This window comes from Berkeleyomyces rouxiae, assembly GCF_048999995.1.
Source record: "Berkeleyomyces rouxiae strain 22BRR77 chromosome Unknown BrBRR77_ptg000002l, whole genome shotgun sequence".
Taxonomy (NCBI): domain Eukaryota; kingdom Fungi; phylum Ascomycota; class Sordariomycetes; order Microascales; family Ceratocystidaceae; genus Berkeleyomyces; species Berkeleyomyces rouxiae.
The window spans coordinates 4,869,348-4,892,861 of record NW_027396492.1 but is presented as its reverse complement, the minus strand read 5'-3'; the positions used below and the strand labels follow the sequence as shown (position 1 = coordinate 4,892,861).

Below are 23,514 nucleotides of genomic sequence, written 5' to 3'. Positions count from 1 at the left end.
TCTGCTCCCACCACCCGGCCGTGCCTCGCTGCCCATTTTACCGCATTTTATCTGCTCGGCCTCTGATTCCTCTCCATATATCTTGCTACTTCGCGGGCCTCTTCATAAACACAGCCGCACCCACCGACTCGGCCAAGTACAATTACAGGCCCATGCTTCGAGTGTCTCCGACTTGACCACCATCACCAACTCGTCTCATCTTGTTCCGTGCTTTTGCTTTGCTCTGTCTCGCCAGTTGCCGCCACCTCCACCTCCACCTGCACCTCCACCTCCGCCGCCGCCGCCGCCGCCGCCATCCTCGCTCTATCTTCTCTGCTTCTTCCTTTTTCCTCTCCCTCTCTCTCTCCTTCTTTTCCCTCTTCCCTCTGCCGCCCCGTGGCCCTGTCCTGCACATATCAGTCTCTCCCTCTTTCGCATGCCACAAGACCTGGTGCGGGAAGCACAGCTCGCCGAGCTCAGAAAAGTCTGGGCCAAACTAGAAAATTCTTCCGCCAACCTGCTGGAGCCCAATCAGGCGCTCCTCATGCCCGAGCAGCTACGGCGGCAGACCACTAGCCCAATCCCGCCCGGCGCCTCCGTCCCGCTGAATCCCGCCCCCTCCGCCCCCAACTCCACCGCCACTGCTCCGCGTGGCCTTGCTGGGCCCGCCCCGTCTTCTTCGTCCCTGATTTCATCCGCGCCGCCGCCGCCACCTACGGCCGCCGCAACAGCAACAGCAACAACGGCTGCAAATAGTAATTCGGCGGCAGCGGCGGCTGCTAGCCTGGGTGTGTCCCGTCGTACGCATCCCAAATCCCGCACGGGATGCCGGACGTGTAAGATCAGAAAGATCAAGGTACGTTGATGTTTTTTTTTAGTCTTTTTCCCTTGTTTCCTGTTCGGACTTTTCCCTTCCCCTCTGGTCCTCTTCCTCCCCTAACTCCGAACTCCCCGGCCGCTTCACACGTGTAAGTGGTCAATTCTATCCCACAATCCGCCCCTTGGCACTTCTCTTCTTTGTAATGTTCCGTCACATCAGCCGGGGTCTTCAGGGGTCACATGACGCCACCGGAAGCTTTATTCAGCATTCTCTTCTTTTTTGTTCTTCATTCTATGGCATTTCCTTGGCAGCCTCTATGCATGTCCTTCCTCCCTCCTTCCTCCCCTCTCTAAAATACAACCGTTACCTTGAAGCCTCTTCTGGCCCCTCCCCCCCGGCTTGTCGGGACTACCATAGATCCCGGGTGGACTTCTGGCAGATGTCCATATGTCCGACTCATGCATAAGGGTTGCGTGCAATAACACACCACAGCCCAGAACTTGTTATACCCCTTCCAGTCCGCTAACAGCCAACAACTCCTGGTCCTTGTACATAGTGTGACGAAGAACGCCCATCCTGCCGCAACTGCATCAAGCATGGGGTCAACTGTCCCTACACCACCCCCTCGTCCTCGGCCACAACGCCCAGCGGAACTCTTTCCGCTACCGCCAGTCCCATTCCAATCCCGTCCCATCTGCCGCACGGCCTCGGCAGTCTGCATGGCGACCACGAGCTAAACCTCGTCGATCTAGAACTCCTACACAACTTTACCACGTCGACCTACGCCACACTCTCCTCGGACCCCGGTGTGCGGGATGTCTGGCGCATCAACGTCGTACGCTTCGGCGTGCAGTGCGAATACGTTATGCGATCCATTCTCGCCGTCTCGGCCCTGCACATAGCCCACCACAAGCCGCAGAAGCGAGATTTTTACTTTTCGCGCGCCCTGGCCTACCACCAGATGGCCAGTCGTGCGGCCACGCCGTTGATGAGCAACCTAGCCACCAGCAGTGAGGGCTGGGAGTACCTTTATCTCTTTTCCACCCTGACCATCTTCTTTAGTATGTCACACACTTGCTCTTCTTTTCTTCTTTCATGCCTTATTTTTTCTTCTTTTTTCATCCCCGTCTTCTTTTGCCCCGTTGTGTGTGCAGAGACATTCGCCCCGCTCTAACACCCGTCCCTCCTCCCAGGCCTCGGAAGCACCAAGCACGCCGACGTACTGCACAGTGAAGCCTTTCCGCCCTGGATCTACCTACTCAACGGGTCCAAGTCGCTGATTCACCTCGTCTGGCTGCGCATCGAAGAATACGAGGGCCCCCTAGCGCCGCTCTTTAGCCACGGGAAGCGCCGCTGGGAAATGTACCACGACCGCGAGCACATGCCGCCCTTGCAAAAGGAGATTGCCGAGCTAGAGCAGCGCGTCATCAGCACTGTGGCCGACCCCGTCGTGCGCGCCATCTACGTCAACACTATTCACGACCTCGCCCGCAACATGAATATATTCAAGTCGCTCGAGGTGCCATACGCACCCGACATCACCGACGCCTTTGTCTGGGTCTTTGCTGACCTCGACCCGTTCTTGATACAGCTGCGGGCTCAGACGCAGGAGAGCATCGCTATAATGGCCCACTTTGGCGTCATGATGCGCGTCATTGAGAATCACTGGTGGCTCGAGGGCTGGAGCTTCCTGCTCCTGGCCAAGGCGTGGGATGTACTAGACGAGGAGCACAAACTGTGGGTACGGTGGCCAATTGAGCAGATTGGCTGGGTCCCGCCTTAGACACGCTGCAAGTTGCTGCAAGCCACTTGGTGATGATGTCCTGTTGGCTGGTGTCTTTGGTTTTTGAAGGGGAAGTTCTGCAACAGCCGGCTAGAATGGCCGGGTTTTGTATCATCATAGAATCTTTGATACCCAATTTGATTTCGAGTTTTGTTAGAGGAGAAGGTTTTGGTGCAGGTCCACGTGCAAGTTTGCGGGCGGATGACTAGCTAGTACAAATGTACTGAGTTTGTAAGTTTATAAGTAGTGCTCACTAGTTAGCCAACTACCACTCTCTTGTAGTACAAGTGTGTGTGTATTGGTGGAGTGGATTTCATGTTGCACAAAGAGTTGTCTCAGATGTGGCGGCTCCAAAAACGCCACACTCCTGACACTGCAAAAGGTGTGGCGGAATGGCTGCTGAACAGGTGTGTAACCCTAAGGACGTAATAGCCAATGGTACCCAACTGGAGATCAAGCTGATCCAAGGGCCCTGTCGTAAATACCAAAGTCACAACAACGACCTCCAGTTGCGGATCTTTGAGCCCGAGGCCTATCGCTGCTTATTTTGTTTTTGTATTCTCTTTGTGCATTCCAGACACAGCTGCGCTTCCCCGCGTCCGTCCTTTGGTGGTATCTCTTGGTTCTTGGGTCTATTCTGCTCGTGCACTGCCAAAAGTCGCACGCAAAGCTCCCGCAGCCACGAGAAATATCAAATATCGCGAGTTTCCGACGGATTGGTTCTGTATTGACTCGACGCTCCGAACATCTTTACCCAAAATAAACTCCATTCGTCTTGTTGACCTGGCCCGTGATACTCTTGGGCTTAGGACCCCCGTCGTGACAAGGCTGTCATTTTTTTGGGTTGGCCCTTTTTTTTTTTTTTCCCAGCCTCGTGACGTGCAAGCTCAACCTTTTTTTTTTTTGGCATCCTAGTGCAACATTTTTTTTATCTTTCGCGGTCGGGAAACCCTCATTGTCACTTTTACGACCAACCCGCACCGTTGCACGCGCCACAAAATCGTGCGATCAAATCATGGCCACGTTGAGTGATGCTCAGAAGGAGCTGGCGGGGTGAGTTTTCTGAGTCTTTCTTTCGACTCGTCGGACGCGGTTGATCGCGGCGGCGTTTCTCGATTTGTGGGCGCCCTCTTTATCTTCACTCGGACACTCGCTAATCGCATTTCTTCTTGCTCCAGCTTGCTCGCGCCTGACGATATTCCCTTCAAGCTGCGATGCGCCAATTGTAGCAAGTTGGCAATCAATGCTTTTCGCTTGCCGTGTTGCGAGCAGCCCATCTGCGAGTCCTGTATGTCTGCCGCTTCTTTGCCTTTCTGGTTCCTCGGCCCTCGGGCGCTTCCTCCGGCCCCGTTGGGTGTGCCGCACATCTCATTCTTGCCCTTACTAACAACTTTCTTGTTTTCTGCCCGCCAGGCCAGGCCACGCTGCCCTCAACATGTCCCGTTTGCGAACACTCGCCGCTGTCGGCCGATGACTGCAAGCCGCATCGGTCGCTCCGGACAACCATCAAGGTCTTTATCCGCACCGAGGAGAAGAAGCGCGAGTCCATGAAGCCCAAGGAGTCTGAGCCTGAGGCAGACGCGAAACCGGAGCCTGTCGCAAGTACAGATGGCGAGCCTGCGACTGAGCCCGTAGCGGATTCCACAGAGCCTGAACCGGCACCCGATGCGCCTCCTACATCTGAAGCGCAGGCTCTCGTAGATAGCTTGAACAATGCCTCAGACGCACCTTTGGAGTCTCCTGAAGGCCCCTGCGAGGGCGCCGATGATGCTGCCCAGAATGAAACGACTACGAAGCTAGAGAATGTACGTCACGTAAATCCCAATACCACATCTAGTCCGGAAAAACCAACCGTGGCCTAAACGCCATCTCAGACTGCTAACATCTGCTCTCTTTGCTTCTCCCACCATAGGACGGCAGAGGTATCGACACGCCTAATGACGACGACGTGATGAAAAACGAATCAGCTACCGAAACGCCCAAGGACACCGATCTTGTCGTGACGGGTCAGACCCACCCAGACGCCGACGAGGCAAACGGCCCCGGAAACGATGACGTATCATCTAGCAATGGTAATGCTGCCAACGTGGGCTTTAGCTCTGATGGCTTCAACCAGATGCAGATGATGATGGCCATGCAAAACAACATGGCCAACGGATTTGGTGGCTTCCCAATGATGGGTAGGTCTCACTTTTCTATATTCCTTGTTTTCTACTAGCTGCTAACCACCATCACCAGGTATGAATATGGACCCGATGATGATGCAGAACATGTACATGAACGGGGGCTTCAATTCAGGCATGGGCATGAACTCAATGAACATGGGCGTTGGAGGCTATGGCATGGGGTCCAATGATAACTGGAACGATCAGCAGCAGTCATGGAGCTTCGGCCAAGATAATTACAATCATGCAAACAATCAAAGCATGGCCCCTGGTGATTTTGGAAACGGAAACGGAAACACATCCCTCAACAACAGCAGCAACAACAACGCTCTCGAACCCAACAGCAATGCAGCAGGTATCAATGGCTCTGGAAACGCCGTTGCCCCGGGTGCGAACACTGCCGCCACCGGAAGTTTTGGCCCTGGCTTCCAGCCCGGATTCGCTGGCAACCGCTTCAATGACTGGCGTGGTAATTACAATGGCAACTATCGTGGCCGTGGCCGTGGGCGCGGCTTTCAGCAGAATAACTTTGCCCGTGGCGGCCGCTTTAGCTTCCAAGGTAACCCGTACTGGGGCAGCCAGCAGCAGTATCCCGGCCAGGGCCAGGCCTTTGCCGGCCAGCAGTATGGTAACGGGCCAGACGGTGCTGGCTTCAGCAACAATAGCAATGCCGGCTCAGTAACAGGTGGTGATGGCACCGATCAGCAAGTGCAAGATGGCGAAAAGCCAGAAACCCATGATGGCCATGGTGATGTAAACGGCACAAGTGCGGTGGAAAATGCCAACGGCAAGCCAGACGAAAGCACATCGTTACAAGGAGGAAATGCCAGCGCACAGTGGAATTGGAGAACACGGCATGCTAATGACGCACCGCCGCTCAACGCGCCTACTGGTCCCAAGTCTATGCGACAGGGCGCCCGCGGTGGCCGAGCGTTTGACGAGCGAGAGCAACCAGAGTCCAACGCAGCCAGTGCTGCTGTGCACGACTCACGGAGTAGCTCGCCCAAGCGCTCGCGCACTGCTACAAGCCACCGTGACCGGGTAGACAGAGACAATGACGACCAGGGCCCATCCGAGAGCCGGGAGCGTGAGCGCGAGCGCGACGGCGACAGCCATCACCGCAATTCGCGCCGGCGTCGGCGCCATAGAGGTCACTCGGTATCAAGTCAGACGACAGGTCATGACGGTGGTGGTGGTGGTGGTGGTGGAAGCAGTAGCAGCAGACACCATCGCCGTGATGAGCAGACTGTCGATGACCTCGACAATGACCGCGAGTCTGGCCGTCACCGAAAGCGGCACCGCAGCCGCAGTCGCAGACGCGACGAAAAGGCTGACGACACAAAGACATTGTCGCGCGACGACAAGGCGCAGGCTGACCGCACGCGCTCATTATCGCCCACTGAGTCTCGTCGGTCAACGCACAAGGGCCGCCGCGAGAAGCGGGAGCGCTCAAAAGATCGAGACCGAGAGCGTGAGCGGGACCGAGATCGTGAGCGTGATCGAGATCGCAGCGACAAGAACCGCGATGACGAGTCGCGTAGAAAGCACCGCTCGTCGCACAAGGATCGCGATAGGGTACGCGATCGAGAGCGGTCCCGTGACGGCGACAGAGAGCGTGAGCGTGAGCGGGACCGTGATAGAGATAAGACTCGTGATCGCGACCGCGATCGCCCACGCGAACGAGAACGCGAGCGGGAGAGAGAACGTGATCGCGACCGCGACAGAGAAAAGGACAAAGAGCGGCGCCGTGAGAAACGCCGCGAGGCTAGACACGCGCACAAGCACACGCCCGACGACGCGCCCGGCCCCGGCGGCGGCGCAGACACAGCGCCCGGGCCAACAGAGCTGCCGACATCCGCCTCCGCCGCGGCAACAGCACCGGCGGCGGCATCGCTGGACGCGCACGCGCGCGAGCGCGAAGAGCGCAACCGCGAGCGCCTGCTCAAGGAGACGCAGCGCCGCGCAGGCCTGGCGAGCCTGGTCGGCTCGAAGCGCGGGCGCGACGAGGGCGACGAGGGCCGGCGCGGGCGCAGAAAGGGCCGCAAGAGCGATGCAATCAACTACGACGACGAGGAGCGGCCGAGTCGTCGGTTGGAGGTGGACCGGTGGTAAGGCCCCGGGAAATTTGAAAAAAAAAGACTGCGAGCAGACGTCGTGTCTTTGTGTGCTGCGCTTCTGTGGCTTTTTTTTTTCTTTTCTTTTTTCTTTGTCCCATATCAGATATTTCAACAAGAGACAATCTGCGTGACATGTAAAGACTGTTGTGTCGTTGGGAAACAAAAAGGAAAAGAAGGAAAAAAAAAAGAAAGCATGCAGGCGTTTCCATGCACGTTTTTGTCTTGCATCTTTTTGCCTTTTTCTTCTTCAATGACATCACCGTTTTATGTACAACAACAACTACTATAAAAAACCAGGAATCACGACGGGTGGCAGTATTCTTTTGGATAAATAATAATCAAGTATTTCCACAATGAAAAAACAAAAAAAAAAAAAAAACAAGATGGCATCACAAGTCATTTTTGGTCCTTTTGTTCATGTGACTACGGAGTTCATGATACCCACGAATAGCAAGTGGCTGGGAGAGAATAGTACATATTTAATTCAAACAATCAATGCAATGTGATGTGGTGGCTGAGGGTGGACGAGATCTCGACAACAGGGACAAGGAGGGTGGATATGAAGGGCACAGACAAGACAGGAGAGAGCCAGAGTATAGACAGGCGGGGGCGGAAAACAGAACAGGCGAGGCCTGGAAACAATGGAGAATAAAGAAGAAGCCGAATGACGTCGCAGGAGGAGAAAGAAAAGCCACAACAGAAAAAAAGAAAAGAAGACAGTTCAAGAAACAGAGGGGACAGCATCAATGATGGAACGGAGACAGGAGCAGCAGAGAAGGAGAAAACAGCAAGGCCAAAGGAGAAAAACAAAACACAGGCAAAGCCAGCCAGCACCAACATCTAGCACGCACAGCCATCCCGGGCCGCATCTTCGGTGCCGGTCAAGTTGACGCGCGTTTGGTCGCCGGCAGTAGCGGCAGCTGCGCGATTGCCGGCGGCGCCGTGCGCGGAGCGCAGCGAAGTCTCGGGGATGGCGTTTGCGATGGCGGTGAAGACCTCTGAGACATTGAAGCCGGTCTTGGCCGAGGTCTCAAAGAACAACAGGCCCTCTTCTCGAGCGTACTCCTCGGCTTCGGAGGTGGGAATCTTGCGGGCGTCGCTGCTGGCGTCAGCCGGCGCAGAGGCGGCATCGGAGTCGGCGGCGGCAGCGGCAGTGGGCGAGTCGGCATCGTCGGAGCCGGCGGCGGCGGCCGGGGCGTCGTTGGTCAGATCGAGCTTGTTGCCGACCAGGGCGATGACGATGCCGGGCGATGCCTGGCGCTGTAGCTCGGCCACCCAATGCTTGGCCTTGATCAGCGACGAGGCCTTGGTTAGGTCGTAGACCACGAGGGCGGCCTGGGCGTTGCGGTAGTACATGGGGGCCAGCGAGGCAAAGCGTTCTTGGCCCGCGGTATCCCAGATCTCAAACTTGATTGTGCGGCTCGGTAGGTTGCACTTTTGCGTCAGGAAGGCGGCTGTGGGAGCGGGGGGCAGGGGGACGAGGAGCCTGTTGTTAGCGAGACGGACGCTGGAGCTGTGAGAGGCACGGCGGGGAACTCATACCGCCGATGGTGGGCTCTTTGTTTTCCTGGAAGTCGTTGTTGACAAAGCGCAGCACGAGGGAGGACTGCAGAGGGGGGGAAGCATCACGTGTTAGCATCGTGGTCCAGGTAGCAGGATAGCCGGAGGCAGAGAGCTCTCACCTTTCCTACGGCTGCCTCGCCGAGGAGAACCAGTTTGACGCTGCTGCTGGGCTTGGGGCCGGCGAAGTCGGACATTGTGGGCGGTGAAAGCGGTGGTTATCGTTGGTGTGGGTGTGGGTGTGGGTGTGGCAGTATCTCAACAAAAGCGTCGTGATATTGGCTCGCAGAAAGGCGGAGGAGGTTGGTTGGCCACTGCTCTCAGCGTAATGGCAATGACGGCGGCGCGGTGGGGTTAGCGGTTGAGCAATAGGGTTGAAGCTCGGGTTGGATTCTCTTGGGGCAGAGTATTCAGTAAAGGCGGCGAACAGGCTTAAAAATATCCGTCACACAAAGGTTTCCTTTTTGTTTTTTGTGTGAGAGATTACGCAGGTAAAAAAGACAAGAACGATGAGCTGCTCCTTGAAGAAAGACGGTCGATTCTGCAAGCGAAATAAAAAGGCAAAAAGAAGCCCGCTTGCCGCAGCAGCCAAACATAATTGCGCACATCCTGACCCTAACTAACCTTGAGAGCCGCGAGGACTGCCTGTCAGCTGGCACCAGCTGACTAGAGCCCGGCAAGAACGCCCCATATTTATCTGGGTCTCACCGCTTTTTGTGGGTGGCAGAAAAAAAAAGTAGGAGCAGGAAATTGTTGCTCGCAAGCTGCATCACGACGACTGGTACCAAATAAACAAGATTCGCTCAGGGACACAATCACAGCCTTTACCCACGAGAACATCTCCGCGCCTTTTGCTTTATATCTATTCAACCTATAGAGCCCTATCCGCCAAATAACCAGCCTGTCCCCTCAATCATGGGCTCCAAGAAGACTCTCTTCGACGACGAGTCTGGTAGCGACGTCGAGGGAGGAGCCAAGATCAAGATCAACACCGAGTTCGCCCAGAGATTCGAGCACAACAAGCGTCGTGAGGAAAAGCAAAGACGTGAGAACCCCCTTATTTATATTGTTTTCTAAATATCCCCGCCTGCTAACCATCCGTCGTCTAGTTGAGGAAAAGTTCAAACGCGAGGGTCGTTCTCTCGATGACGACGACGACGAGGACTCCGAGTCTTCTTCCGATGAGACCGAAGACGAAGAGGGCTTCCTCGCCACCGAGGACCTTGATGCGGAAATCTCCGCGACCCTGAACGCCATCCGCAAGAAGGACCCCCGTATCTACGACAAGGCCTCTACTTTCTACACCAGCAAGCAAGACGCCGAAGCCAGCGCCGACAAGGCCTCCAAAGAAAAGCCCCTCTACCTCAAGGACTACCACCGCGAGCAGTACCTCAAGGGTGCTATTGAGGCGCCCGACCGCGACTCCGAAGACGATGTTCCCATGACCTATACCCAGGAGCAGGACGCCTTGAAAAAGTCTCTCGTTTCATCCATCAACGCAGCCGGCGCCGATGACTCTGCTGACTCTGACGATGGGGAATCCGGCACATTTTTGAAGCGCAAGGCCCCCAAGCAAGATAAGCTTTCCGAGGAGGGCGTCCACCCCTCGCGCAAAGTCGATACCAAGAAGCCCTTGACCGAGGACGACGTCGCGAATGCTGACAAGAACCCCGAGCTGTTCCTGTCCAACTTCATGACCTCGCGCGCCTGGGTGCCACCGGATGGCTCCAACTGGGAAGCCTTTGGCTCCGAAGATGAGGACTCGGACGTCGACCGCGCCGAGGCCATTGAGCACGCCTACAACATGCGCTTTGAGGACCCCGAAAAGAGCAACGAAGTGCTGACCACATATGCCCGTGACCTGACCAACGCGCGCTCCGTCCGTCGCGAGGAGCTCAAGGGCCGTAAACGTCAGCGTGAGCTGGAGCGCGAGCGCAAAGAGGCTGAGAAGCAGGAGCGCCGCGAAGAAAGATCACGTCTCAAGAAGCTCAAGCTTGACGAGATGCAGACCAAGCTAGACCAGATCCGCAAGACTGCTGGCGCTTGGGGCAAGCAGCTGACTGAGCAGGAGCTGCTCAAGTTCCTCAATGATACCTGGGAGAACGAAAAGTGGGAGGACGAAATGAAGCAGCGCTTTGGCGAGGACTACTACCAGCAGCAGGACAACGATTTTGGCTCCAATGACGAAGGCGAAGACGAGGACGAGGAGGAGGTCGAAGAGAACGGCAAAAAGATCAAGAAGCCCAAGAAGCCGACTTGGGACGACGATATTGACATCTCCAACATTGTCGGGGAGGTGGTCGACGACAACACTGGCGCACGGGAATTCACCGTTGCCGATCTACAAGACAGTGACAATGAGGACGAGTCTGGCGCCCACGAACAAGCCCAAGACGACGATGACGACGAAGATGCCGCCAGCGACAGCGACAGCGACAGCGAAGACAACGGCTCGCGGCCATCCAAGAAGCGCAAGACGTCGCGCGACCACAAAAAGGACCGTCTGGCCGCGAAAAAGGCCGCCAAGACCGAACGTTCCAAGCTCTCAGCCATGGTCGACATGCACATGGACCTAGACGACCCGGACACGCTGGCCCTGCCAACGCGGCGCAAAAAGGCGCGCACGGGCGCCCCGGCCTTCCGGTACCGCGAGACGTCGCCCAACTCGTTTGGCCTGACGGCGCGTGACGTGCTACTCGCGCCGTCCGACACGGCGCTCAAAAAGTTCGCCAGCATCAAAAAGTACGCCGAGTGGCGCCTGCCCGAGCAAAAGCACGAGGACGCCCGTCGCCTCGGCAAAAAGAGTCGCCTGCGCAAGTGGCGTCGCGACGTCTTTGGCAAGGACTTTGAAAAGTCCGGCCCGACCTACGGCTTTGCCGAGCTCTTCAAGGCCGAGGATCAAAAGGAGCGCGAAAAGGCCGGCCCTGCTTCTGCTGCTGGCCGTCGGCGTACGCATGCCGCCCCCGATAGCGACGACGAGGTCAAGGTGCGCAAGGCCGATGTGGCGGTTGCCGAGGAGGGCGGCAAGAAGAAGAAGAGACGGTCAAAGAAGAAGAGCAGCAAGGCTGGGGTTGAGGCCGAGGCGTGAGTAGCGCCGGTGGTGTAATGTCATATTCATTGTGTTTTTTCTTTCGATTTTTCTCCGTCTCACTTTTGTTTTCATAAGTAGTACTTGTCGTTTTCTTGATACGGGCTGTTTCTATAGGTTGGAATGGGCGTTAAAAAGATTTTTTTATTTCTTTCTCTTTTCATCGTTTTGCGTATTGGCATCAGTTTCGTCGTTTCACTGCCTTCACAATCTTGTAGTTCTTTGAAATCTGTGGGACGTGTACACATTATCACAACTTTTTTATACTCGTACGAAGTTTGTTGAAACAGTAGTTAGTTCAAGATGTGAAAAAAAAGAAATCCCCAAAAATGCAATCACACAAACGACTCCTCGGGTATCAATGACCAAAATACAAATACGATATAGAAGCACCCACGCGCACGCCACAGAAGCCCCAAGCCGAAACCAAACTTCTCCCTATGGATTGCTCTCGTTGATGTCGCCGCCAAGGCCGTCGAACCCGTCGACATGGCTACTCATACCAGCGGCCAGGATACCGCCGAACGACTCGAGCCCGCTGATGCCCATGCCGAGGTCCTGCGTGAGCTCGGGCGGCTCTGTGTTGAACGGGATGAACCACGCCGACGACGCGCCCGGCCCAAAGTTCAACCCGCCGGCGCCCCAGGCCATTTCTGTGAGGCCTCCGGCATGACTGGCGCCCTCGCCGACTGTTGTTTGCTGTTGCTGCTGGCGCATGTCCACGTCGCAGCCCGTCATGCTGTTGGACTGAGGTCGGGCTGTCATGTGGCTGCGTTGTGCTGTGTTTGTGTTGGTGTTCAGTGTTGGGTCCCATGCGCTGCCCGTCGAGGCGGCCCGGTTATTTGTGGTCATCATGTTCTTAGCGCTGCTGTCTCCCATATTGAGATCCATGGAATATGCGTCCAAGACAAATTGCCGGTCGAGTGGTTGAATGATGTTGGCAGACTGCGAAAGCGAAATGGAAAAGACATCGGGTGAGTAGACTGTCGAATTTGTATGGCTGGGGCCGAACTGCTGGCTATTGACTGCTTGAAGACTGTGTGATGGCATGAAGCTAGTCGTGCTCGTAGTGTCCATTGAGACTGGGTTCGCTACGGAGCTTGTGGTGGCGTTGCTTGTTTGGATCAACGGCAGGAATCTAGTAGTATTCGGCATCGGAGCACCCATGGCCGGAGTCACTGAAGCCGGAACTGCTCGAGGAACACTCATTGCTGGGCTGGACACAGAATTTGGCTGCTCAGCCTGCTGTCCCTCCGTAACCGGCATCGGCGTAGACCGACTTCCCTTGCGGTTACTGGCCTTGCGTTTAGCAGGCGGTTGGCTGCTGTCTACGGACTGGGGGGGAGTCAAGGTAGTGAAGAACTCTTCAACAGTATGCAGATCAGGCTTCTGCCCAAGCGCAGCGTCATCACTCTTCTTCTTAGCCTTGGCAGTTAAATCCCCAAACTCCGTGTTTGCTACGCCGTGCGGATACTGATCAAACCAGTCGCCATACTGGAAAATGGGTGATGCAGGGGTCGTCTCACTAAGAAGACCTTTGGCCTTTGTGTCGGAATATGTCCGGTACTGTTCTTTGAGGTTCTCCGACATCCAGTGAAGCATTCCCCAATACCGCTTCATCTTGGACAGATACTTGACATTCGTGGCCAGATTTTTCTTGGACGAAGCTTCCAGTCCTGGGTCACCGGAGAATATACCGAGAATATGAATGGTGCTAGATGAAAAGGCGCAGTATCCGGCAAATGGCGCAGATACAAAGTAAGACTCGGCATCCTTGAGAAGCTGTGAGATACGGCTTGCCGCGGCAAACGCCTTTTCACCGACCTTGGTGACAAAGGATCGTGGCGTTTGCGCTGCAGCTTCTGCGCTTGGTGGTTTGCCCAGGAGGATCCGACTGAGAAAGAGAATGTTCTGCTGAATCGCAATATGCATGAAAATGAACTGGTTGGCAGTGCTTTCGCTGCGATGGAGCAGTACATTCTCGGCGGAATAGCGCAGTGGATCGGGCAGATTGGCGAGGATATCTTCGGCCTGCTTGGATAGACTTGCGTAGCCCGAGTCTGGGCTAAAGATAGGGTGAATATCCTCGGCCTTGCCGCCTAGGTTCACATATGTTATGATGCGTCCCCAGAGCGCAATAACTCGAACGGTGTAAGCAGCCACGCCCATGTTGTCCCTAGCATCAACAGGTCCTCTTTCTTCCCGTGTTATGGGATCAAGTACGTCTCCCTTGAGAGTCTCAGTCGAGGCGGGGACATCGAGTTGGAAGCATCGCTCCTTAATTGGGAGTGGGATTTTGATAGACTCTTCACGAATAAACATTGGCCGATCGGTTCCAGAAGAGTTGAATCTGTCCATCAAAAAGCACGCCCACATTGTGCGGCATCGGATCTCGCGGTCGACAAAACTGAGTTGTGGCTTATTTCCCTGAGGGTCATGGTCGAGATCACGATGTAGCTGCAAGGCATAGGCCATACGCATAGCCTGACCACCAAGCGCCCAACTGCGTCCTCCATGGCATGTACCAAATTCATGTAGACCAAGAAGAATAAGACATATGAGGGTTGTGATGTTTGGCCACTCGTAGCGTTTAGTGACGATTTCACGCGCAACTACGGCCCATTCTTCGCCTCGCAGAAAGTTGGGTGAAGAGTTGAGTTTGGGGTGGGTTGAGAATCTGGCAGAGATGGCACAGACGGAGAGAATGAGAACTGGTGGTAGGGTTCCCGCTCTGTGATGGAAATCAGATGGTCAGCTATACGTATTGTGTTTCTATAGGGTAAAAGCAGATGAGCATCACGATACAGCCCGCCCTTTGTCAGTGGACTAGCTGTATGTCATGATTCGAGACAAATATCGCATTGTTGAACATCACATGTTGGACAAACCTTAATTTCCGCATAAAGCTGGGCTTGTGCAAGAGATAATATGCTTGGCCGTAGACATGATCAAAGTAAACCTCTGCTAGGTGCTCCTGGATTTCCGTGGGCGGAAGCGCCTCGCGTCCCTGCGCAGAAAGCTCGTCATTCTCTTGTTCTTGCGTTGGTTGTGGAGGAAGTCGCGGCACTGAAGAGTTGATGGTGGATTTGGAGGGTGCATACGCCCATGAGTCGAGATCATGGCCAAAGGCCTCGTCGGCCGGGCGTTTTTTGGGACCCTGTGGTTTTGCTGTTTGTGCGCCCTTTGCTGATGAGTTGGACCCTAGAATGGAGGGCTTGACAGTTGCCCTTGTAACTAGTTGTGTCGGGTTGTACTCGTCCGACTTGGGTACGGCCTTGATGATGCGCTCTTCCATGCGCTTGAGGCGCTTGTCTAGCATGGCCATGTAGTCGGTGCGAGGAGCAGCCTTTCGTGTTGTGACCTTGTACACACAGGGAATCCGTGAGCGCAAGCAGTGCTTGCAGGCGGGCTTTTCGCCTGAACATCGAATCTTTTTGCGGCGACATGCTATACAGGCCAGAGGTAGGCGTTTACGTTCCTTTCCGGCTTTAGTCTTGAGTTCGCTCCATGCAGGCACAGGCTCCTTGTCGTCTTTTGGCTTGGAAGGCGTCACTTTGCTTCTAGCATTGGGATCAGTTGACACTGCAGGAAGCCCAAATTCATCGGCTATGGCATCCTCCAGAGAATTGGTCGTAGGTGACTGAGATGGCTGGCCTTGTGCTTGATTATCACGATGTGGTTCCGGGGCAGTTGCGACAGGAATGTCTTTGCTAGGCCCGTCTCCGTTCAATCGAGAAGCGGCATTGGGAGTGCTGAGGCTATTCGATTGCGTGTCGCTGGAGTCAAGCTGGTCAAAGTTGATGTTGAAGTCGGTCAGCACGGGAGTCGTACTCGAGGCAACAGCGTTGGCCATAATGCTTCCATTGTCCAGAGGCTCAATAGGTGGTTGACTAAGGACAAAGGCCGCAACAGCAGCTACCTCGTGGTTGATGTCGGTGAAAGCTTTGTGGGAATCCAAGTCTGGCGATGGTTGCGACATGGTGGATGTCAAGGTCGAGGCGGGGAATGTCTTGGAGACGGAGATTTGAACGCTGTAATTGTTTCTCTCCGAGGTGTGATGCTGTTAAGCCCGCCTTGCCCTCATCGAGGGCCAAGATCGGCGCGTGGAAAGGCCTGATTCAACGGAAAGGTCTCAGACAAAGACGGTCAGACAGTCGAAGACATTTCACGTTTAGCGGAGGCTGCACCAATATTGTGGGATAGGAATTGTTGAAGGCGGATGGTCGAGTGCTCGAGACTGGAGTTGAAATGTCGAGGACGGCTTGGTCAAGAAAAAGGCGCAGTCAGATTAAGGCGATTAACAGATCGAAGCGTGAATGCAACTGGATATTGAGACAAATCCAATAAAGCCGCACAGTGGCAGCAAAGAAGATGGCGGGTTGTTCGTCCAAGGCGACTTGAGAAGAAATGAGGCGCCCTGAGGTTTGCTTGGCGATGATCGACACCGCCAAGCCAGTAAGGATGAGTCAGCGAGACAAAAGAGACAGAACAAGGAGAGAGCAATAGCCCGAAATACTAGCAAGGCCGCAAGAGATGGATGGACGGATGGATGAAGAAAGCTCAAAGTTTGGGTTACAACCAAGATGCTCAATATCCCAAGCGGGCCGTACTTGTCGAAATTCAAGGTTTGTCTCGGAAAGACTGTGGAGAAAAGAGAAATATTACCCAGAAGAGATGCTTGGATACAAGCATGAAAGGTCGGTGCTTTGCAGCAAGTTGAGCAGCTGCTTAAGGAACATTCGTTCCTTCCTTCCTTTCTCGTTCCCCACAGCAAAATTACGGGTTGCTGCCGGGTTGTGGGATTAGGGTTAGGCACTTGCAGACACACACATGCAAGCCACTGCATCAAGCGGGTGGTGGTTGAGTTGGAGTTCCGCCGGTGCTTACAGTCGAGACTCACTTGTACGGGAGTGTGGCTCAAGGAATTGTATTCTCCAATTAGCTGTCAATCACGGCTATTACTATTGGCTGAGTTGGGCGATCATCGCTAGCCCAGTTGCCCATTAACTCAATTTGGAAGAAAACAGAGCCAACCACGTGGCGTGGGTATAAATTCTATGCGTATATACACATGTACACACATGTAGCTCTAGGTAACTATCGGTATCAGCACCGTCGTGTCACAAACCCTGCTCTATCTGTGCGCTAGCTATGTACCCTAGGTGCAATTATCTCCGAATTTGCGTGAGAACCAGACATATTCCCCCTTTAGTCTTTTGCAACGTACACCGGGATTCCGTAGACGACAACCGCCGCGGCTGTCAGATATCTGAATGTGCATGCACTGCGAGCTGTAATGACAGCCTCGACAAGCGACATCTGGCCTTGCGTGAATCCGCGATCTCTGTACTGTCTGCGTGGGGGCTTTGCATGCGCGTCATAGAAAAACGTTTCATCAAACGTGCCCTCGGGCAACAGCCCCCAGCTCTGCATCAAGGCTGCCGCATAGCGATCAATCTCGCGGTCTGTGACATCCCACAGCATGCCCACGACAGCCGGGCACCCGGCAAGCAGGTAGTTGCGTGGCGCGCCGTAGTGTTCAAAGGCACCGGCTGGTGTCAACCGCGCTGACGAACAGCCGATGAGAAGCGCTGTGGCACGCAGCTTGCTCATCTTGCGTACTGTCTTACTGCGGATGTACTGTGCGCCAGAGCCGTGGCCCATGTAAACCATAATATCGCCGTCTGAGAGGGCGTCTTCGAAGGCGCTCTCGGTTGGTGTGGTTGTGACGATGCTGTTCCATGACGAGGGTAGCGACTTCATTGCCTCCTCGAAGCGCGCTTGGGTGTTGGTTAGGTCGCCGCCGGGGTTCAACACCCATGTGCCGCTACTGCGTTGTACCTGATGTCCCGCAGGACGTGACGAACGGCTGTTACAATCACCGTCTCCTGCGCCCGTTGACTCAGTGGCCGCAGAGTGCTGCTCTAGGATGGCGCGACGGAGGTAGTCGAGACTGGGAACTCGAGAGACGGCCTGGTTTTCCATGCATGGAAGCGACTCCCACGGGAAAGGAATCAGATCCTTGTCCACAACAAGAATAGTATGCGAGTTCTTAGCAATATCTGGTCGCTTTCGTGTGGAGACAGCGTGGTGATAGGCTGTGAGAGCATCCATGGTCTCAATGATCATGGCGTCAAAGTCGATTTCGTCATAAGCATTGCGCTCACCGTGGAACTGGAGGATATCAACAACAAAGTACAGCAGGTCTGTAAGCGCCTCGTCAATGTCATATAGTTGTGATTCCGAATTGGTATGGCCGGCAGGATCACCAAGGCCAACAAACAAATCAAGAATACGGGGATCCAGCGTGACCTTACTGGGTGCCTTACGGCCGCGGACGCGTCTCCTTGAAGGTAGATGTTTGTCCAATGTGTCCTGGAAGCTCTGCTGGAACTTGGCAAGCAGATCGGTACGACGGCGATGTTGTGAAAAGATGCCGCGGAAGCCTCCAAGCCACAGATGCTCAATGTTGGCAAGCAAAGACTCTAACCGTTCGTCAATCTCCTCACGCTGTTTGCGCCATTCTGCCCGCGACTCCTTGTCGACCATCTTTTTCGCGCTGTGGCACGATTCATTGCTTTGGGTTACAATCTCCAGCAACTCTGCATGGCCTTGGGCGAAATTAAACACATCGACGTCCATTTCCCGTGATGTTGCCCGTTCGAGAGGGAGTCGCAGCATAAAAGGAGTATGTCCTGCCTGAAGCTTTGTAATGCATAGATCGCTTTTGTTATCGCTAAGAGCCAGCGAAATAGCACTCCATTCCTGCGGCAGAATATCGACGTAGTCTTGTTGGAAGCGTGCAATGTCCCCGTATCCCTCGACGACCATGTTCTGCTGCGAGGTCGAGTCTTCCAGTACAGGCGGCCACTCAGTCAGTAGGGAGAACGAACAGGTAGAAGCCTCACGTTCACGCTTCCAGACAACATTGCGCGCATACTCCACTGTCGATGACGCATAAGCAGGATGAGCTACAGCATTGCTATCAACCGTTGTGGCAGACAGGAAGATGAGGGTTGTTTGCAGTAGAGATGATACACGGTATACAAGGCCTGCATCTCCGCACACAGAAGCCACCGAATTGGCTTTGATCAGCAGCTGCTGTGCTTCACGGAGATCATCCGTAAATGAAGGGCCAGTAGTTGCAAACTTCTTACTTTTGCTTTTGGCGGCAGGCACCTTGATTTCCTTGGGCTTAGGCTTGGGCTTGTCGGCAGAATCCGTCTCGTCATCATTGTCGCCTGCTGCGACATTGGCGTTGGCATTGCAGACAGCAGGAAACGACAGAGTTGAGTCTTGTACCACTGAAAACACTGGATCGCGGATCATCTTCTCGAGGGCTCTACCAACAAGACACATGGCACAAGCTACATCTCGCTCCATGGATGAGGTCGTCTCCAACATAACTTGTCCGGCCTCCTGTAGAATTTCGTAGGCCCCCACGTAATCTTTCTGGCTAATAAGCGCTAGTCCCTGCGATAGTATCAACGAGGTTTTGGTCTTAAGCATGTGTGATACCAAAGGTGATGCAGAACGCTCAGCCGGTGCGGCCTCAGCATCGACAGCAGCCTTCTTGGCAGTGACTGTGCCCACACGAGTTTTGCGAGTAGTCGATGTAGTTGCAGTTGGAAGCTTCTTTGTTGTTGTGGACTTCGCTCTGGTATGAGAAGAAGTTGTTGGAGCAGTACTGGTGACTGTCTTGGCTCGGGTCGATCGTGTGGAAGCCGTTACACGAGTCGATCTTGTTCGTGTTACGGTTTTTTTGTCGTCCTTGAGTTCTTCTTTGATCTCCAACTCTTGCATCCGCCCTGCCAACTCTGTCTCACCAGAGTCATTCTCATCGAAAACGCCGATAGAGCTCATATGGGAATTGGCCAACTCCAACATAGATACTTCTTCCTCGGTATTGTTCATACTGCGGAAAATACTCGCTAGCTGACAAGCGAGTGACACTGAATTAACACAGGGGGTCGCGGACGCTAAGTATTCCTTAACAACACCAATGTACCTTTCAGCGTCTGTTATCTTGTCACCCTTCACTAGGACAGAGGCTGCCCAGCATGCGGCCTGGGCTTGGTAGCGAACCGACCCAGTGCTGCTAGCCACACGGTAGGCTTGCTCTGCATAGTACTGTGTGTCGGCAAAAGACCCCAGGTACATGTACACCGCAGATGCGCGTTGTAAATAACGCATCATTGGAGATGTTAGACCCCAGAACTCGGCGCCATGACTCTGAATACGAGTGTCCAGTTGATCAGCAACACTGCTATTACTGCCTTCCGGAGTCGGAGACGCCGAGGCATCTTCAGTCTTGAATTGCTCAAAGCGAGACCATAGCTGATAGATGATCTTGACCGAGGTCCGGGCGTATTCAAGTGCCTGGGCAGAGTCGCCGCGATTCAAGGCGAGGACCGAGTACAGGTGGCTAGCTTCAGAGGTGAACTTAATGCGAGCGGTCATAGCGATCGATGATTTGTTCGCCTCGAAGATTCGACGAGCTTCATCTAGATTCTTTTGTCTATAGGAATGAGTTGGGTATGTCAGTTTGGATACTATAAGGGGTAAAGAAAGGGAAACTCAAATACTCACGCTTGATCAAGTTCACCACGTTGAATGTCGTAGTTGGCCGACGCTAGGTAGTACGCCACATGCCCGTCCTTGGGCCCTTCTTCACCCTCATCTAATTGGCTTTCGCGTCGGGAAAAAATAGAGGCAGCCTTGGAGTGGTCGCCAATTTCCAAGAAGTGTGTCCCTAGCATGCTTTCAAAGAGCAGGACATTACCCGGACTCGACGTCATAGCAATGCAAATATCCCGCGACAGCTCTAGTACATGTGCTAGAATTTCGCTCTCGCCCCTCATCGTTGCGTACTCGCGAATTGCACCAAGGTGACGTAGCAGTGCTTCTGGATTTGACATGACATCTTCTAAAGAGCCGCTCTGTGACATTGCAGATGAAACAGCAGCCCGCCAGCCATTGATAGCCTCGGAGAAGTTGGATGCCTTTTCGGTCGGGTTGCGAAGCATCTCGATTGACTTGTAGTATGCCCATGTTTCGTCAAAGTAAGGTGTTAGTTTATCGTCTTGACCATAGCCTTCGCAATCCAGGCGCTCCTTGGATTTTAGAACCTCGGCTGAGATTTGAACGCAATCTTCGCCATGGGCGAATACTCGCTCGTGAAGGAAGACCAAGGAACGCAGATGGCGAAAGTGGCAGTGTGTCTCTTCATAAATTTGTACAAGGTTGTACACGTTGTCTTGGACTACGCTCCAGTTATCTTTTATCGCAAGAGAGCTTATATGCAGGCGATGTTCTAGAAGCGCAGCCTTTTCTAAAGCAGGCAGACTATCAGTCCAAGAGTCATCAGCGCTCCCAAGTTTTGCCAAAGTTGCCAGTGTGCGTGACATGATCCTGGCATCGCCATGCTTATTCCATGCAACTGAGGGGGACTTGGCCTCAAGCAAGGAAACAATGTCCGAAAGTACGCCGGCGTCAGCAAGATCATGGCAGAGCTTCGCGAGAATTGAACGCGCTTCAGAGGCATGTCCAAAGTGTTTGTAAGACTCGGCGAGCTTTTCAAGTTTTGCTGTATATTTTGCCTTTTCCTTCTCTTGGGCGGGTCTTCCATTCAAAGCTTCAATAGATCTTCTTAAGGCCTTGAGGCCATTGGCTTGCTCCACCTTGTCCGTCGACCCACGGGTCTTGGACGCATAGAGAAAATATAGCCCAGAAATTTTGATATATTGGTTGGACATTACACCATCTGTTGATTCTTGCGGGGCGTCACCCATGCGTTGGAGGAAATCAAGGCAATACTGTAGTGTTGAGTTGAGTACTGTCCATTCTGAATTTTCGGTGTCTAGTCGGCTTTTTAACACCATGATGCAGCCGTCCACTATTGAGTCAGCGTGGTCGTGAAGTAATTGCCGCCGTTGTTGGAAGCGCATAAGATCCTTTTGCTGTGCGTCCTCAGCCGGCGGCTTGCCCAGCCATCGGGCACAAAATCGGGGGAAATTCAAGCACAAGGTCTCCAAGTTGGCGATGAGGATAGGATCACTCGAATGGCGCATAGTTGAAAGGAAACGTAAAGCTCGACGTCGGAGGGTGTTCAGATCTAGGGTGAGTTGTTCAAGTTCGCTCATCTCACCCTTGACTGTGCCGTCAAGACCCGACACTACATCCGTGGATAAACCAATAGTTTTCGGATTGACCGAGGTTTCCTTGAGCATGACAGCCAAAAGTTGTGACGAGACAGAAGTATACCGAATAGAGTTGATATCTGGTGTCATGAGATCGTGAACGCCTTGTATCCACTTCACCGACTCGGAGATGCGACCTGTAGTAGCAGCAAGAGAGCCAAGTGTCAAGTGCATCGACATCACACATGGATCATCAGGGCCTGGCCATTTGCCCATTTTTGGCTCCAGCTCGGTTTGGATCATTTTGTAATAGTTTGAAGCTGCTGAATAGGCGCCTGCTTCAAGCTCACCGCGTCGTTTCAGAGCTGAAAAAACTTTACTCAGAGGCACAATGATTTTCGGATAGTACTCTGTTACCTGTCCCTGGTGTTGAATCACCAAATGTGCCGAAAGAAGACCTATGCACTGCAACTCGAAGGCTTTGACAGGGTGTGGGTTTTTCACATGGTCTATAGCTTCAGAATCGTCTTTGGAGGACCAACTAGGTGATAGTGCCAAGATCGTTTTTGCTATTGCTTCAAGTTGTCGGATATACTTGGCGGCAGTTGTCGGATTGTCTTTGATCAGGCTTGCAGCTGTCTGTGTGGGGGACCCTGGTTCTCGGAATCGCAGCGCTACTACTGCTGCTTCAACTAACTTTGGCTTTTTGCTCATGGCGAGAAGTCGTAGTGCATGAACCTGTGCCAGGACCACCAAAGGTTTATGGGCTTCCGGGATCTCACGCCCACTGAAAACTAGAATATCTGCCAGGCCTTCGTTCTTGGCTAGCGGCTTCATGGCCGTCTTTGTGGTTTTGGCAAGAACTACGTCCAGTCGTCGTCTGAACGCACGAAGATCCACAAGTGCTTCATCGTACAGATCCAGCGCTAGGAGTCTCCCAATAAAGGTCAAGGCTGCTGTCTCGATTCCTGCGTCACCGCCGGGTCTCGAGCTAAGAAGCACTCCCAACGCCACTCGGGCACACTCAACCACGCTCATGCAGCCGGGCTGGGGAGTAGGAAAAGCCGACTTTGTAGGCTTGGTCTCCATGACGAAGCCAATGGTGGTGGCCATACGATTTAAAGCGCGGGGTCGGCGTGGAGATAGTGGAGCTTGAGCTGAGGCAGGTCGCGGTGGCTGGTTCTCTTTGAGTTTCTCCCTGTAGAGCGCTGCATCAGAGGAACCTCCGGTAGTCGGTGAGGATGTCGGTGGTGGTGTGGCTGTCTTGAGGGCGTTCAGAGTCGCATTGGTTACTTGGGTAGCAAAGCGCTCCCGCTCAACTTGCGAAAGGCCATGGGAGTTGGTGCTGTTCGTAGATTTTGACCGGGATGCCACAGTAGCACCCGACTTTTCGGAGCGCGTTGAGCGGCCTGAGGGTTTCGCGGCGGGGGCATCGTCGGATCGGAGGAGGTCATTGAGGAGGCGGAGGGTTTCTGGCGAGCAGTTTGAAGCAGAAGAGAGGTCTGAAATCACAGACTTCATCTGCTCAGCCTTAGAAGACGGGACGGCGGTCATGATGCTTGTCTTCATAGGTTCGTCGGCAGTCGTGTATGGCGGATTAGTGATAGAAACAATGGATGACTAGGTCGGTATAGGGTATTATGTAAAAGACAAGAAGTAAAACGATCTATAAAAACTTCAAACACCGGGTATCAAGTATTAAAAACGGACATTAAGTGCACATATGCATGTCCATGGAGGAGTGACGTCCTCTATTGAAGCTCTTGTAATCGAGTTGTCTCCTGGTGATGTACACACATATTTGCATTCGCAGGGATTGATCCATGGGTGCCAGTGTGTTTTCGGCTGATCCTCGGTTGTTGT

General features: G+C 53.8%; 6 protein-coding genes across 6 annotated transcripts; 3 read left to right on the top strand and 3 right to left on the bottom strand.

The window, feature by feature from the left end:
• Positions 1–415: 415 nt before the first annotated feature.
• On the top strand, positions 416–2,582 carry BROUX77_002936 (uncharacterized protein; the record flags this gene model as incomplete). The annotated part of the gene is made up of 3 exons (XM_073747531.1): positions 416–835; positions 1,356–1,860; positions 1,993–2,582. The coding sequence occupies 3 exons, from the start codon at positions 416–418 to the stop codon at positions 2,580–2,582; spliced, it is 1,515 nt and encodes a 504-aa protein (XP_073608018.1).
• Positions 2,583–3,597: 1,015 nt separating this feature from the next.
• On the top strand, positions 3,598–6,859 carry BROUX77_002935 (uncharacterized protein; the record flags this gene model as incomplete). The annotated part of the gene is made up of 5 exons (XM_073747530.1): positions 3,598–3,635; positions 3,761–3,870; positions 3,996–4,387; positions 4,495–4,762; positions 4,821–6,859. 5 exons carry the CDS (start codon positions 3,598–3,600, stop codon positions 6,857–6,859), a joined length of 2,847 nt encoding a protein of 948 aa, XP_073608017.1.
• An 845-nt stretch (positions 6,860–7,704) lies between these two features.
• Positions 7,705–8,621, bottom strand: BROUX77_002934 (uncharacterized protein; the record flags this gene model as incomplete). Its single annotated transcript, XM_073747529.1, has 3 exons — positions 7,705–8,318; positions 8,407–8,470; positions 8,547–8,621. The coding sequence occupies 3 exons, from the start codon at positions 8,619–8,621 to the stop codon at positions 7,705–7,707; spliced, it is 753 nt and encodes a 250-aa protein (XP_073608016.1).
• Positions 8,622–9,339: 718 nt separating this feature from the next.
• Positions 9,340–11,512, top strand: BROUX77_002933 (uncharacterized protein; the record flags this gene model as incomplete). The annotated part of the gene is made up of 2 exons (XM_073747528.1): positions 9,340–9,469; positions 9,534–11,512. 2 exons carry the CDS (start codon positions 9,340–9,342, stop codon positions 11,510–11,512), a joined length of 2,109 nt encoding a protein of 702 aa, XP_073608015.1.
• Positions 11,513–11,950: 438 nt separating this feature from the next.
• BROUX77_002932 (uncharacterized protein) lies at positions 11,951–15,491 on the bottom strand (the record flags this gene model as incomplete). Its single annotated transcript, XM_073747527.1, has 2 exons — positions 11,951–14,243; positions 14,401–15,491. The coding sequence occupies 2 exons, from the start codon at positions 15,489–15,491 to the stop codon at positions 11,951–11,953; spliced, it is 3,384 nt and encodes a 1,127-aa protein (XP_073608014.1).
• A 1,229-nt stretch (positions 15,492–16,720) lies between these two features.
• BROUX77_002931 (uncharacterized protein) lies at positions 16,721–23,205 on the bottom strand (the record flags this gene model as incomplete). The annotated part of the gene is made up of 2 exons (XM_073747526.1): positions 16,721–20,030; positions 20,102–23,205. The coding sequence occupies 2 exons, from the start codon at positions 23,203–23,205 to the stop codon at positions 16,721–16,723; spliced, it is 6,414 nt and encodes a 2,137-aa protein (XP_073608013.1).
• Between the last annotated feature and the right edge of the window lie 309 nt (positions 23,206–23,514).